Raw genomic sequence first — 16,363 nt, 5'->3', positions numbered from 1 at the left:
CAGATTCCACTCAGCCTCCTAGAAAGCCTAGCTATTCTGGAGAAGTTTATGCTGCTAGCCACCGGACTGAAAGATCCTTAAATGCTGTGGCTGCAAATTGCACCTGTTGACTTTTTACGACTGTAATGGGATGGATGGTTGAAATAATGTTTTCTTTCTTAATTGTGGGGAAAGGGTGGGGGTTTTTTTGTTACTCTGTATAGCACATGTCTTAAGTAACTGTACAATTTTAAATTTCTGTTTTTGTACACTTTCTAATTAGCTGCCCTGAGACTATAGGAAGCTTCGATGAACTTTAACCACCCACTTGCAACAAGGTATGTGGGATTTTTCTGCTTGCTAAAGTATAATGCTTAAATTGTATAAAGCATGTATGGATCATGACCTGAATCTTATTATCAGGCTCACTTACTCAGGGACATCTCCCAGAAGAATAAGACACATTTTGGATTATTCATCTTAAAAGGTGTGTGTGTGTGTGTGTGTGTGTGTGTGTGTGTGTGTGTGTGTGCGTGCGTGCGTACAAAAGTAAAGTCTGTTTCAGGGGGAAAATTCTACTAAGTGGGTTTAGTTTTGACTTCAGGGGTTCAGTACAACTTGGGAGAAAACGCAAACTGATATGAGGGCACAAAATGTATTCTTCACAACCAATGCTGGCCCTCAGAATAAAGGGGATTAATTATATACAGAAAGGCTTACAAGGAATGAGTCATTAGCACCAGCCATTGCATCAGTTCTTTCCCCGAGGGAGCAAGCCTCAAGATTCTACTCTTATGTCACTGTTCTTGAACAGTAGAGCACTGAACTGTATTTATAAATAGACAATGGTACAATATTACTAACTAGGAAGACTTACATGTTAAAAAAAAGACGTTGACATGGCTGCCATGGTTGTCTGTTCTCTGGATAATTGAGCAAAATTGACCTGATGTCAGAATATCTAACATTTATTTACTAGAAAATAGGTGTCACATATCATGGTGAATTAGTAGGCTTGAGTCTAAGGTTATCGTATAATTGGTTAAGGCCAGGAAAGTCCTCTTGTAAAATAAAGTTTACTACACATTACAGAAACCTCTGTTCAGTAAAGAAAACTCATGGCTTTGATGCAAAGGCTGCACTCTTGAATCAAAATGTTTTTTGTACATTCTATTTCATATTGTGAGACTATAACACTCCAAACTACAAAGTTTGTGACATTTGTTAAGCCCAGGATCCATGTGAATACAGTAACAATACATAGGATATTTCATTTCATGACAGTGTGCTTTATCCAGAAAAAGACACCCCAAACCACACAGTGCATTGAAGCCCCTATCCTTAAGGACTATAAGCCAATCAGAACAAACTTGCTTCTCACTAATATGCCCCTAATGAGAAGACTTAAAAGCTACTCTGACTGAGACCTGGCCATCACGATTCATGTTTTTGTAACCCCAGAACAATTAATTTAATTCCAGTTTATATTCTTCTTCAAACATTGTCTGAAAGATGAAGAGTATATTGACCAGCTTCCTGATTACATGAGAGCAGAGCATGTGTATGAACTAATGACTACAAATTAAATTAAAATCAGAGTCCAGTAGCACCTTTAAGACTAACAAAGATTTATACAGGGCGTGAGGTTTCGAGTCGGAGGAAGAGTGCTTGTACTTGAAAGCTCATGCCTTGAATAAATCTTTGTTGGTCTTAAAGGTGCTACTGGACTCTGATTTTATTGTGCTACTTCAGATCAACACGTCTACTCATTTGAAAACAAACTAAATTGTCATAGGAAAGATGTTTAAAATACTAGCCAGCATCCATGTGTCAAATACTAGGGAATCTATCTGTCGAGACAGGAAGGCCTTTACTTATGTGGGAAATCCCTGGAATTAACACACAGACAGACACTCTTCCTGAACTCAGACATCACAACAAGATCTAATTAAACTAAGATTAGACCGCTTGCTGCTGTGCTCACACAGACATCTCACTCATCTCACCTCTGCTCTTCCTCAGAGAACACCTGCATTCATATGTCAGGCTGAACCATAGTTCATTTCAAACCAGAAATCCTCCATGCCACAAGAGAACATCATAGGAATTAGGCACAAGCACAGCAACAAGTCATGTTCATATACATCTCATATTAGCTGATGTTAAATTCAGCCAAAAACCACCAGCCCCTTAGCCCTGTGTTTCATCCTACTGACTAAGGAAGATGCCACCATGAACTCACATGTATTTGGTCTTGTGGAGGATCCTGGAAGGATATGCCTGCTAGATGCTGGAAACTTCCAGTTGAGCCATAAGTAAGATCAGGGGCATGCAGAGTAAGCTAACTTAAATACATGGGTATAAACTTTGCTGTGTTTTCTTCCTAATATTTTTAAAGTGTCCCACCTGTTAAATTAAACTGCCTTTTTAAGACTCAAAGGATTGGACAGATTATTTGTAAATAGCCATCTGGTCCATATTGCCTTCATTTCAAACCCTTTGCCAGCTCTAAATAAACAAAGGATAGGTAATAACAACTGAATTAGATTCTATTCCATTTCCCTCTAATCCTTGGTTTATGTGACAGATTGTACCAGGTCTAAATGAGAATTGGGGAGAGAGAGGGAAATACTGTTGGATCAGCCTGATTCTGCTACAAGATACTTAAATCAATAAAACAATTAATAGAAACACATCTGAATTAACTGGCTAGAAGGGGGGGAAAGGTTTTTTTTTAACCTGGTAAAGACTTATTCAAAAGGGATTTGCCAGTGTTAAAACTGAAATGCTCTTTACTTTGCAATGTAGATTTTAGCTGGCAATGATTTTATTTTATTTTATTGATATAATAAAAAGACCTGAGAGACATTTTCAGAAAGGGTGCTGCTTACTTTTTCTGGGAAAGAAAAGAAAGGATGAAGGGAGATATTTTAAAAGGCTGATAATGACAGCTGAATTATACACTTGCCTTCTTTCTTCTCCTCCTCTTTTTCTTTTCTTTGGCAGCTTGTGCTTGCTTGTGCTCCCACACCAGATTAGTCAGGTTAGCCACATATTCATCAGTTTGCTGTAACAGGTACGCCAAACGTCTGTCTTTCTTCTGATCGATCAGTTTACGGTAACCTTCTTCATCTTCAGCCTAGCAATGCAGGAAAATAAAAAATTAATGTTGTGTCACCCCTGAGTACAGTACCCGTAACAGATTCAGAATGGTCTGAGGTGAGAGGAGCATTTGCCTAACTATGCTCTGTCCAGAACCTTTACAGGTTATTCTGCTACAGGACACAGATGCCAAAAGGAAGAACCTGTTTCACCGATGGGGTTTGCAAGGACAATGCACCCATATAGATAAGAAAGGAAAGAAGAACCCCAGCATTTTGTATTGCTCTCATACCACCAAAACATATTGTGCATGGTGAAGGCTACACAGACTGGCCTCATATCAAATATCTCTTACCATCAACCTTCTCATTCTTTCTTTTTCAATCCTCTCTGTTTCTTTCTTCTGTTCACGCTCAGTGTTCGCATGCCAAGTAGCAACAGCTTTGGAAAGCTTCTGAATTTTGCCTGCCACTGACCGATGGTACTCTTTAAAATCTTTAGCATGTTGCAAGATGCTGTTGAGATATTCCTGTAAAACAATGAAGTACAAAATAGCTCTGTATGTGTGTACATTTCCACATATCCAGTATGCTTATAGAACAGAGATGTCAAACTCATTTGTTATGAGTTTATGCCACATCTGACATAAATACTGTTGGGCTAGGCCATGTGCATCATAAAATATATTATCAGGTACCAGAAATACAAACTTTATAAAGGACACAGTCCAATTAACAATATTACTTTTGACTTAAGGTACAAACATGCTTGAAACATTAACATTCTTATAGTATTTCCTTACATTATCTCCCTGATGCCTACCCTCCCACTTCCACCACCCATTATGCATTAGCACTGGGACAGTGTACAGGGACATAATGCACAATCTCTGTCATCTGGCAATAAAGGTAATCAGTTGCTTGAAGGCTGCATAAGAGCCCTGGATGGGCCAGTTCCAGCCTACAAGCTGTCTGTTTGATACTCCTGCTACAGAGGATTTTGTTATATCCCTTTTGACTGACTCAGCACTAAGTTGTATAAATGGTAAGGATATGTACTTAGCTCGGAAGTGAACAGGTTAACTCCTGAATAGCACTGATGCTTTAAGCTAAGATGGTAACCTCAGTTAAACCACACACACATACATCTGCTTTAGTTGAAGTGCACATTAGTTAAGCTGACACTATGTAGGCTTATGTGTCATCCTGAAGTGGGACATATTTTAAAAGCTAATTAAGAGCTGTCTTGCAGTGCTACTTAGGTGTGAATAATTCAACTAATAACACAGTAAAGTCAGTTTTCAGTCACCTCCTATGGACTCTGAGAACATCTGAGAAAACAGATTTCCATCTCTGATACCTGAGTTTCAAGCTATTTAGGGCTTTAATAGGAGAAACTGGTTAAATACTCGTTGTGCCACATGTGATACCCATATAAAGGTAAAGGTAAAGGTATCCCCTGTGCAAGCACCGAGTCATGTCTGACCCTTGGGGTGACGCCCTCTAGCGTTTTCATGGCAGACTCAATACGGGGTGGTTTGCCAGTGCCTTCCCCAGTCATGACCGTTTACCCCCCAGCAGCAAGCTGGGTACTCATTTTACCGACCTCGGAAGGATGGAAGGCTGAGTCAACCTTGAGCCGGCTGCTGGGATCGAACTCTCAACCTCACGAGCAAAGCTTTCAGGCGGCTGCCTTACCACTCTGCGCCACAAGAGGCTCATAGTGTGTGATACCCATATATCCATCTGCAAACACTGACCTAACAGCATCCCCCATTCTACAGACCTACTTCTTTGAAGGGAAAGCAACTACAAGCACAACAGACTGAGTTCTCACTCCCCAATAAACTATACAGACAACCACTGTGTTTTGCTTGGATTAATTTTCAGATCCAGCAACTGAGACCTTGATTGGAAGCCCTGCTTTATGTTCCCCCAAGTTTCAGAGCACAGTGGAACATTATGAAAAGCAGAACTTTCTATGTTCTGGTGCCTGAGTTTTGGAACTCTCTAGTACTGAATCTCTTGAGTGTCAGTAAACAGGGGAGATTGTTTCCCCATTTTCTCAGGTATCTGCTGATGGCTAGGTTTGTATACATTGCTTTAGTTAGATGCTTTTATGCTCATGTCTTTATAGGGTTGTTTATATTATGCGATTCCTCATGTTTACAGTGTGACTTTTTATTGTGAATGATGTTGTTGATTTTATTCAACTGGTTTTTATTTTTTGTAGGATGTCTTGAGAACCCCGGTCAAGGTTACAGGACAGAAAATACATAATCAAATGAACTATATGGAACAAAACAAAATACTTACTGTAACAGACAAAAATTCCAGTTGATGAAAATGACTATACCTGGTGTTTTTGTCTACGTTTTCTCTCCTGTTCTATCTTCTGTTGTTTCTCAAGTTTTTCAGTCATTCGTGCTTCCCTCAGGGTTTGGCGCTTGCTGCGCTTGTAGGCCTTTGAGTTCAGAGCAGTCTCCAAAGTTGTGTCGCGACGCATGCATGCCACAACCTCTTGTCTTAACTATAAATTACAAGAGAAAAATGTTAAAAATTAAATAATCTTTCAAACACAGCAGTTTAACTGAATAAAATCAAATTTCTTGAAAAGCTTCTTCTTTTAGGATTCCCCTGAATTATGACTAGACTCCTAGAGTCTGCTAAACTGACAGTGTTAACCAATCTATCTTGCAGCTGAGAAGTTTGTCAAAACAGAAATTAATTTAAATAAAATTCATTCATTTCTGGCATGTATATGCAAAATAGTATTCAAATCAACGATTCAGTGTAAATTGTTTAAAATAATTTGGTTTCATTTGAATATTTATGTACATAGTTCTTATGTTTTTATATACTCTTTAGAATTGACAGTATTGTGATGGCCAACGGTTAATGCAATAAAGCTTCTCTCTCTATCTCTCATGTACAGAGCTGTTCTTTTAACAACTCTTTATATATCAGAACTCTGATAACCAGAAAACTGTCTTTTAGGAAAAAGTATTACCTGGCGTTGGAAATTCAGTAGCCTAAGTGCCTTTAGCTCCACTGTGGCTTTAGTTCTCAGATCTGGAGGCAAGGAGCCAGGCAAATTTTCTAGTTCCTGAATTCTGTGAGCAATTCGAGCCTGAAGCCTAAGCAGATACAGATGAAAGACAGAGATTTATTTATTTTTTTAAAGTTCTACCCTGTACACATCATCATAGTTCTCATCACCTTCCAAATGGCATTTTAAGAACCAATATTCATAAGGATCAATAAAAAGGTCCAGGCAGTCAATGATAAAAGCTAATAGGACAAAGAGACCGGTAGTAAACTATGTTTAAGGTGCTGGTACTCACCTTCAAGGCCATATGCAGTCAGGGTCCTGCATACCTCAGGGACCACCCATCTGCATATACTCCCAGAAGAGCAACAAGTTTGCCTGGCCTTGACCAGAACTAGAGTCTTTTCATCCATGGTCCCAATCTGGTGGAATGAAATCTCCAACAAAGTCAAGGCCCTATCGGAACTTAAATCCCTTCAGGTTAGACTGCCACCAGGCCAGACGCCTGGTGGTGGACCACCTGGAAACATAATTTTAATGGGGGGGGGGGAATCAATGATATTATGTATTTTATGTGGGGTTTTTATTGTTATGTAACTTGCCGTGAGACGGCTTTAATAAGTTCCATAGATGGATGCAAGATGGAGCTTTTCTGCCAGGCTTTCAGATTTGGCCAATGATGGGGACCACCCCACAACCTGTCCTCTTGCCAGACAACCTTAACATCCAATATGTCCTTGACTACTACTGTTATCCCCTTCAACTGTTTACAATTACCCATATGTTTTACTGTTAAAAGGTTTATATCCTTTCTTGTCCATATGGTTCCAAATTTTCTATGTACCTTTCCCACACCACCCTGGTTTTGTGTGCACCGCCCCGAGACGTCACAGTGAGGGGTGGTATATAAATTACACAATTAAATAAATACTTTTCAACCCAAAGGAAGGCAGTAGAGCAAATACAAACAAAACAGGACAAAAAGAAAATTAAAGCAAACAATCAAAATTACTGGAAATTCGTCAAATGCCTGGGAAAATAAATATGGTGCGATAGTACCAAATATGGTTGTGAAGCATAGCTGTCTACATGCCCACCCGGGGCCCCTCCCATTCCCACCCCCTCCAGGCCCATCATCAATGGCCATTTTGGGAAGGGAAGGCAGATTGACATGACAAGGCATGGTCATATCATTCGATAAATGTTTTACAAATTTCAAAAAAATATATTAAAAATTATTTAACTGCCACCAATTCAGGAAACTCTTCCAGGGCTGTCAAGAACCCTCAGGGTTTCACGAAACCCTGGTTTAGAAACATCAATAATCCTCTACAAAGCTTGAAGTAAGCCCCATTGAACTCAATGGCACTTGCTTCTAAAATAAACAGGCAACGAATATGGGCACATGAAATTGTCTTATACCCAAGGACTTGATTAAGTATAAGACAACTTCATGTGTTCACATCCGTTGCCTGTTTATTTCAGTATTATCTATTCAGACTGGTAGTGGCCCTCCAAGGTCTTCACTGGAGATCTTTCACACCATTTACTACCTGACCCTTAACTGAAGATACTGGGCACTGCCCCCTGCCCCCCCCCCCAAGGCCTTCTGCATGCCAAGCAGCTGCTTTACTACTGAACCCCAGCCACTCTCAAGTATGTTTCTCAGAGAATGCACACACAAAACGCATAAAAATAAGGAGCCTCCAAATTCAAGCTATTTTGGGGTATAACTTATTTGAGAATTACCAGTATTTCTAACAACTTTCTGGACTGCAAGAATAAGAAACAGATTTGTTGGGGCAGGGAAACCAGGAAGGAATCTCCTAAGAACCCCAAAAGGAAAGTAATTTTCTCATACTTTTTCCTGACAAGATTTGAACATAAAACACACAGAGATATTCATTTCTGGTAATTAATAATGAAAATGTAACTGCACTAAAATTGTAGTTCTGGTCATTTAATTCAAACATCAATACTTTTATCCGGTTGTAAGCTATCTTGTCATATCTTTGATCGCTTATTATCACACTACTAAAGAGTAGGAATTAACGTTATTGATACTAATTGAGTAGCTGGCAGCTCTGATATGAAAAGTTGTTAACTAAGCATAATGTTAAAAGTTTTGTCAGTCCGGCACCAGACAGATTATTGAAGAACAACACTTTTGGAAGCCAAATGAATTCTAACATCACATGGGTGCCAATGTACTTCCACTCCAATAGCAGGGCAGGAAGCCAAGTGCTGCAAAATCCAGACATTACATGGTCCAGCAGCTCTGCAACAACTGCCTGGAGCACCTAATCGGTTCTCTCTGAGGCCAGCACCCAATTATAGGAACTATGACACACTGTAAACTTCTGACTCGGAATGATGAAGACTATTTAGATGAGTTGTAGCACCAGCAACCCAGCATGCATGTAGCACCAGCAGGCCACGCAGCATCCCAGGTCCCAGATATTCCTGAAAACTGCACTGGAAAGCAAGCTCATTTGGAGTTCCTATTTATCAATGCTTGCACTATCTAGATCAGGCTTTCTCAACAAGGGTTTTGTGACACCCTGGAGTTTCTTGATGGATCTGGAAGAATTTCCTGAATGGGTGGGAGTTAATTAATTTTGAATATATTTTAATTAGATAAATATTTATTGGGTGATATGACCATACATGGTCATGACCCCCCCACCACCAAATGGCCAATGATAGGCCTGGATGGGTGGGAAGGGGGAGGGGCCCTGGGTAGGCAATGTAGACTATACTTTCCAACTATATTCTGCACAATTGAGCTACTTCTGGGGTTTCTTGAAGACTGCAGAATATTTCAGGGGTTTCTCAATGGTAAAAAAGTTGAGAAAGTCTGATCCAGATTCATACACTATAGATAACTATTCCTTCCATTGAGCTGAATGGGGAAACACTTCTGCCCATAGGAGTATCATGTGGAGTATTAATTTTATAAACTATACTATTCAAACATTTATTTTCAGATGATAACTGTAGATGGGAACACTGCAGATTTAAGGAGAATGGCACATATGCAGGGAATTATTAACTTACAGGAAAGTCCAAAAATTAAAAGCCTGGGGTACTCATATGAAGGATTGTGATGTCTCTATACTCCTGAACAGAGTATGGGAAACAAGCAGGAAGAACATACATTGGATAACTTACCATGGATGGTCCTTCTCCTTGAAGTCAGGAGGACTTCTTGGTGGGTGTTTTCCTGCCATTTTAACAGGGAGGCAGGACCAAAATTCTATTTTCTGTCTTGCACAGCGGGAGGCACCCTGCACCAATCTGATAAGCCTCTCAAAAATAAACTTATAAACAACTCCTGAACTGTCTTCAAAATTTATATAAAAATGTAAAGAACAGGGTACAATAATTAACTAACAATTAACTTATATGCTGACTATTGAGCCTCTCCCTAAAACTTGAATTTTTAAAAATTTTATTGCACATAACTAGGAGATGCAAAGGAGGGATGAGACATCCTCCCAACCCAAGAAAGACCATTCAAGGTAAGTTATCCAATGATCATTCACCCTTGAGACATCTCAGTGGGACATAAAAGAGCAGTCCCAGTAAGGATGGGAGCATCACTTTAGCCTTCTTCAATCACATGCTACAAAACAAATCAGCCAAAGGCCAACTCAGCCAAGTTCAGTGTGTATAGTTTATAATGTCTAATATAAATGTGGAAATGTTAGACCAGGTGGCCACTCTGAAAATTTGCTCTGCGGAGACCCTTTTTGCCAGGGCTGCATTAGTGGCTGAGCTTCTGGCTGAATGTGCAGTTATGCCTAAAAGGATTGGAATGCCTTGTGATTTATATGCCTCTATTATACAAGCTTTAAGCATTCTGCTGATTGAGGCATTGGACATCCAGACTGCCACTCTGCCTGTTTGCCTGGTCAAGTAGTCTGCCTTGATGTTCAGTGTGCCCTTTACATGCTCTGCCCACTCTAGCATTCTGCTCACCTCTGTCTGAAGGACCTGGATCCCCTTTGGAGGTCCAGGTATGCTTTTGTGGCTATGTTGTCCGTTCTTACCAGAACATGACAGCCTTGTATTTCTCTTAGGAAATTTTTGAGTGCCTACCAAACTGCTCTCAACTCCAGGAGGTTGATGGCATACTTGGATTCTTCTGTGGACCATCTTTTTTGAATACTCTGCGTGTTCACCACCACCCCAATCCCATCAGACTTCCATCTGTGAATATAAGTTCTTCCTTCTGTATGTAGAATAACTTGAGAATGCCACTTGTCTGGTTTTGTCTGTCTTTTGGGGGTCATGAATAACTTGCTTTGTTGTGTGTCTATGATGACTCCTGTGTGTTCTAATCTCTGCTTTGGAATCAGTGAACTTTTGGCAAAGTTGATTAACAGGCCAAAGTGCTGAGTGACTGAGATGGTCTTTCTGGTGTGCAGATCTGTCTGTTCCCAGATTCAGCTCTTAATAGGAGATCCTCTATATAAGGATGAACTAAAATTCCCTCCCTCCTTAGAGATATGAGGCCATTCACAAGGATTGTGAACGCTTTTGAGGCGAGTCTGAAGGAAAGGGCTTTGTATTGATAATGTGTTCCCTGAACACAAAAGGGCAGGAATTGCCTGTACAGTGGAAATATGGGGATATGGAATTATGCCTCTTGAAGATCCAATGATTCCATAGTCACCTGGTTATAGGGCCTCTGCTATTGATTTTAATACTTCCGTTTCGAAATGTCATAGCTTTATGAAATTATTTAAGAATTTCAGGTTCAAGATGGTCCTCCTGTCCCTCATTCTTTTTGGAACTGTAAAGAATATTGAATAGATTCCTTTTCCTTGGTATTACTGGGGAACTCATCCTATGGTCTTTATGGATAGCATCCTATGGTCTTTATGGATAGATTGGGTTATTAATCTTTTTGTTAGGTCCTTTAATCTTGGGGATGGAAGCAATCGGGGTTTTTTTTTGGGGGGGGGGGGAGTCCTTATAAATTCTAATTTGTAACAGTTCATAACCGTGTCCTTTGCCCAGGAATCTATGTGAGATAGGTTCCATCTGTGTACAAAGTTTAGAAGGCAAAGTTTAGAGGTTCAAAAGCACTCAGATGGCCCTGATAGGCTCTGTTTCTTCTTCAGTTAAGAAGGCTTCATTATCTTTGGACCTTAAGGACTCTTAACGCTTCCCATCAGTTGCACCTATTTGGGCTAACTCTGGCCCTCTTTTGGGCAGCCTTTGTGGGCCAATAGTGAGCCCTCTCCCCTTGAGAACTAGGCAGGTTCATTCTGTCCTTTTCTCTTTAGTACTCTTCTATTTCTTCCCTCATAGCCGCCTTAAGTAATTTAAAGACATCTCTGGGGAAATTGGGCATATTGCTTCCCCATTCCCACAGAATGGACTCTGTGTTCCTCAGAATTTCGCCACTTATCTGATGAGCTGCAGTGGACGTGTGCTCCAAATGGCCACTATTGCTCGAAGGGCCTGCTGCTGTCTTGTTCTGAGATGTATTGGAAGCCTGGTCATTGCCTCTGGGCTCCTTGGCAGGAAACATGTTCCTGCACTTGTTGGCCCTCGCAGTCCGAGTGGTAGCAACAGCCCAAAACGGATTGCTTTTGGCTGCGCCCACAGAGGATATGATCAGCATAATGGGGACTGAAGTATCACTGTCCGAGGAAAACCCCTTGGAACATATTTCTCGGCTTGCCATTCCGGGGATTAGAGCCTCTGAGGTAAATGAAAAAATTGCGGTACTTCAAAATGGACGCCACTATTAAACTGTGTCTCTTCAGGGACATCTGAATTAACAATGCTAAAACTATGAAATGTTAAGGTTAATTATTAATTATTAACTATTAAATAACAAGTCTATTTAACTAGCCTAAAATAGAGCAAGAAAAAACAGGAGAGGTTAGTCAGGCCTGTCACTCCCTGAGAGGCAAGAAGACTGGAGCAGGGTGACTCCCAACATGTAAGACAGAAAACAAAATTTGGTCTGCCTCCCTGTTAAAGTGGCAGGAAAACATCCACCGAGATGTCCTCCTGGATCTCAAGGTAGAACTAGAAGTCCTATAAAAGGAATGGAACTATGATCTAATATTCATTACAGAAACTTGGTGGGATAACACTCACAGTTGGAATAATAGGATTGAGGGGTACAGACAAAGAAGGAGGGAGGAGTAGCACTATATGTTAAGAATTTATATACTTGTGAGGAAATACATGTGTCTGAGCATGAGAGTTCAGCTGAGAACCTTTGGGTAAAAATAAAAAAAGTAGGAAATAACAGTGGCACTATAGTGGGGTCTGTTAGGCCAGGTGCTAAACCAGGCAGATGACTTGAATGAACTGCTTCTAGACCAGATTACAAAGTTCTCAGAGGGACTGGACCTAGTGGTCATGGGAGATTTCAATTCCCCAGATATCTGTTGGAAGACCAGCTCTGCTAAAAATGAGAGATCCAATAAATTCTTGACTTGTCTTGCTGACAACTTCTTTTTCCAGAAAGTGGGCCACCAGGAAGTTCACTAATTTAGATTTGATTCTCACCAATAGGGAAAAACTGGTTGATGAAGTAAAAGTTGTGGGTGCACTTGGTAGTAGTAACCATGTGATTTTGGATTTTATGATCTTAGGGAAGAGAAAAGCTGTATGCAGTCACACATACAGGAGAACAAATTCACTTCAGGAGAACAAATTTTAACAAAGATATGTTGGGCAGAATCCAGTGGTTAGAAAAATTTAAGGAAATTGAAGTCCAAGAAGGTTGGGGGTTTCCCAAAGTGAAATATTGAAGGCACAATTGCTGACAATTGCCTTGAGAGGGAAGACTGGGAGGAACCTAAAGAAACCAGGATGGCCCCACAAACAACTTACTAAAGAATTGAGCAAAAAAAAAGTCTTTTAAGAAATACAAAGAGGACCCTATAACTAAGGAGGAATAGAAACAAATAACCAGCGCTTGTATGCAGAGTATTAGAAAAGCTAAAGCTCAGTATGAGCTTAGGCTAACAAGAAATGCTAAAAACAACAAAAAAGGATTTTTTAAGTTATATTCAAAGTAAGAAAAATAGGGACATGGTAGGACCATTGTGGAGACCAGAAAGTGACATTGTAACAGGAGATGAAGAGAGGGCTGAAATGCTCAATTTCTACTTCTCCTCAGTCTTCTCTTTTGAGGAATTATGCTCAATGTGGCAAAATAATGTCACATGATGAGGGAGGGGAGTTGTGGCCTAGGATCACTGTAGGGGCAATCCATAAACACTTAGTTTCTTTAAATGATACCAAATCCTCTGGGTCAGATGAATTGCATCCAAGGTTACTAAAAAGAACGTGCAGATGTAATTTCTGAGCCTCTGTCCGTTATTCTTGACAATTCTTGGAAAACAGGTGAAGTGCCAGAAGATTGGAGGTGGGCAAATGTTGTCCCCATCTTTAAATGAGTATCCGTGTTGGTCTGAAGTAGCACAATAAAATCAGAGTCCAGTAGCACCTTTAAGACCAACAAAGATTTATTCTAGACGTGAGCTTTTGAGTGCAAGCACTCTTCGTCAGACTAAGAACTGACCATCATAACAGTAGGAATATAGAAGCAAAAGTTGACAGGCTAGAAAGCTGGGCTAAAATGAATTTCAATAGTGATAAATGTAAAGTTCTTCATTTAGGTGGGAAAAATCATATGCATAACTATAGGATGGGCGAGAATTGTATGAGGAAAGTTTGAGGGAGCTTTGTCTGTTTAACCTGGAGAAAAAGATTTTTATCACCTCTTAGGTGATATGATAACCATCCTAAATACTTGAAGGACTGCCATATGGAGCAGAGTTGTTTTCTGTTACCCCAGAGGGCTGGACCAGAACCAACGGGTTGAAAATTAATTCAAAAGAATTTTTGGCTAAACATCCAGATGTATTTCATGACAAAGCGGTTCCTCAGAGCAACAGGCTTCCTTGGGAGGTGGTGTGTTCTCCTTCTCTGAATGTTTTTAAGCAGAGGCTATATAGTAATCTGGCAGAAGTGCTGGTTTTATGAGCTTAGGCAGATTGTGAGTGGGTGGGCTGGAAGGGATGTCCCAGTATTTGTGTCTTTTGGACCTTCCTTCCATACCCAGGGAATTGTTGACACTGTGGGATGGTAGGTGAATTTCCTCCAGGCTAGGAGGGATTCTGTAGATTTTTGATGGGGAGTGGTAGAGAATCACTTGGACATGAAATTGGGGTCACTGTGGGCAGGAAGGTAGTTGTGAGTTCCTGCATTGTGCAGGGAGTTGGACTAGATGACCCTGGAGGTCCCTTCCAACTCTATGGCTCCATGATTCTATTCTAAACCTTAAAAGAAACAAAATATAAAACCAGGATTCTTTCATTTTTTCAGAATCTACTAACACAGTTTTAAGCAGTCTCAGTAAATTAACACTTTCGTTTTATTTACTGGCCACAAATATTGTGAAAATAGGCTCCAGGTCAGTGCATAAACTTTAGTTTCAGACAGACAGCTGTCTTTTTGTTAACTGATAGACATTTATGGCACTGCTGGGGCAGAACAGTAATGAGCCTGTTCCACTGGACACTCATACCAAGAACAGCTTCTAAGTGAAATTCAGTACGCAAGGAACAATTAGGTATTTTTTTACTGAAAAAGCTCTTTCCACAAGGCGTAAGTACAGTACAGTAAGTATATACTGGATTAACAGCTCCTGCAAGTGAAATAGAAGGGGGAAAGCAAGCACACATTGTAATGATGACTGGTTTATACATTCCATAGATAATTCCATATGGATAAAACTGAGCATGTAGACTACTGTTAAGTCAGGGAAAAGATTACTCTTCCCTTTGACATGCCATTTTTCCATGGTCATGTATTTTTTCAACTTAAAGGGGAACTTTCAAAGGTGTCATCTCAATCCTGATAGGGTACAGTTTGTTTTAAAGGAGCAAAAATGCTTTAGAGCTTTATTTTGCCTGCTGTATAAAGTGGTCTGAACAGACCAGGAATAGCAATGGCACATCACAAATCTCATAGACACAATAAATTATCATATTCAAAAGATGAGCTTAAAATGTTTTTTGCTGATGGCTGATGAATAGTTTAACATATCTTTGCATTTAAAACCCTGCTTTTCTCCCAAAAGACATTGTCTAACTTCAGTGGAATACAGCAGGTAGACACAAAATTTGAAACTTTCTGAAACAACCAAAGAAGATGTAATACTACATAACCACAGGAGCCTCATTTAGTATCCTCAAGAGTACAGAAAATTGAAGCAAAATTAGGTCAGACAGGTTTTTCATACAGACTGAGCAGTAAATCAGGAAGGGCTACTGTACTGGCAAGAAAGAATTCCATTAAAAGCAACAGATATTTGTTCGGGTCCAGAGGAGAAGTTTATGATTCCTAGTAGGGAAGTTATTTGTTCAGAATGATGCTGGTGCATTTTGTTCCTTGTAATAACTGTATGACCAAAAAAATTGTGCTGTTCAGTAATTGGCCTGCTTTGTGACTCAAGGGGAGGGGGACAGACTTTAGAACAGTAACAAGGAAAATTACCATACAAAATTAACATGTTTGGTGTTTGTTCTACCTCTTTGCATTATGAAATGCATAAAAGCAGCTCTTTGTGTTCAAAAGAGAGAAAGAGACAGAGAAAAAGAAATAAAAATCCAAATGCTAGTATTGCTCAATATACCCCTCCAGAAAGTCTAGTTCCATCATGTAGGTTTAGAGAAGTCAGGACAGGATAGGGAAGAAAAGGTCCACTGAATCCACCAGAGAGTAGTTCTCTTTAATGAACTCATTCCTATCTAATGGCTATCACTGGATGGCTCAAGGCACATTTCTAAATTAAGGCTATTAACCCATTTTACAAGCTGTAGTTTGCCACTCAGGGTCAATGATGAGATGAAGGACTTGAAAACATCTAAAGATTATTTGAATTTCTTATAGAGATTTTAAAATACATTAACCACTCTAAACATTTTTGACACACAGAAAACATTTACAGAGCTAGACCAGAGTTCCCTCTACTTTTTCAGGTTTGGCAGCATCTAAATATTTCCTTTATTAGAAACACAGACTTTTCAGTTCAACTCTGTTGCTACCTTTACAACTGAACAAGTTTCATGTCATTAAAACTTATGTGAAATGGGCTATTTATAATGCATGATTTCCCAAGCCAAAGGACAGCACACAAGATATTCCTGATGCATATAACTGGACTAACAACATGGAACACATGGGCAGATTG

General features: G+C 39.9%; 1 protein-coding gene across 6 annotated transcripts in view; it reads right to left on the bottom strand.

Annotated features, from left to right (window-relative positions):
• Nucleotides 1–16,363, bottom strand: part of SMARCA2 (SWI/SNF related BAF chromatin remodeling complex subunit ATPase 2) — a 130,707-nt gene that overhangs the window by 73,721 nt on the left and 40,623 nt on the right. For all 6 annotated transcript variants that reach the window (XM_077344894.1, XM_077344896.1, XM_077344898.1 and 3 more), the window contains exons 7-10: nucleotides 6,091–6,217; nucleotides 5,437–5,610; nucleotides 3,437–3,610; nucleotides 2,948–3,118 (exon numbers count right to left, since the gene is read on the bottom strand). In XM_077344894.1, coding sequence (XP_077201009.1) covers nucleotides 2,948–3,118; nucleotides 3,437–3,610; nucleotides 5,437–5,610; nucleotides 6,091–6,217 — 646 coding nt within the window. The remainder of the gene's footprint in view (nucleotides 1–2,947; nucleotides 3,119–3,436; nucleotides 3,611–5,436; nucleotides 5,611–6,090; nucleotides 6,218–16,363) is intronic.

This window comes from Paroedura picta, chromosome 7, assembly GCF_049243985.1.
Source record: "Paroedura picta isolate Pp20150507F chromosome 7, Ppicta_v3.0, whole genome shotgun sequence".
Lineage (NCBI taxonomy): Eukaryota > Metazoa > Chordata > Lepidosauria > Squamata > Gekkonidae > Paroedura > Paroedura picta.
This window is presented reverse-complemented; position numbering and strand designations above follow the sequence as displayed.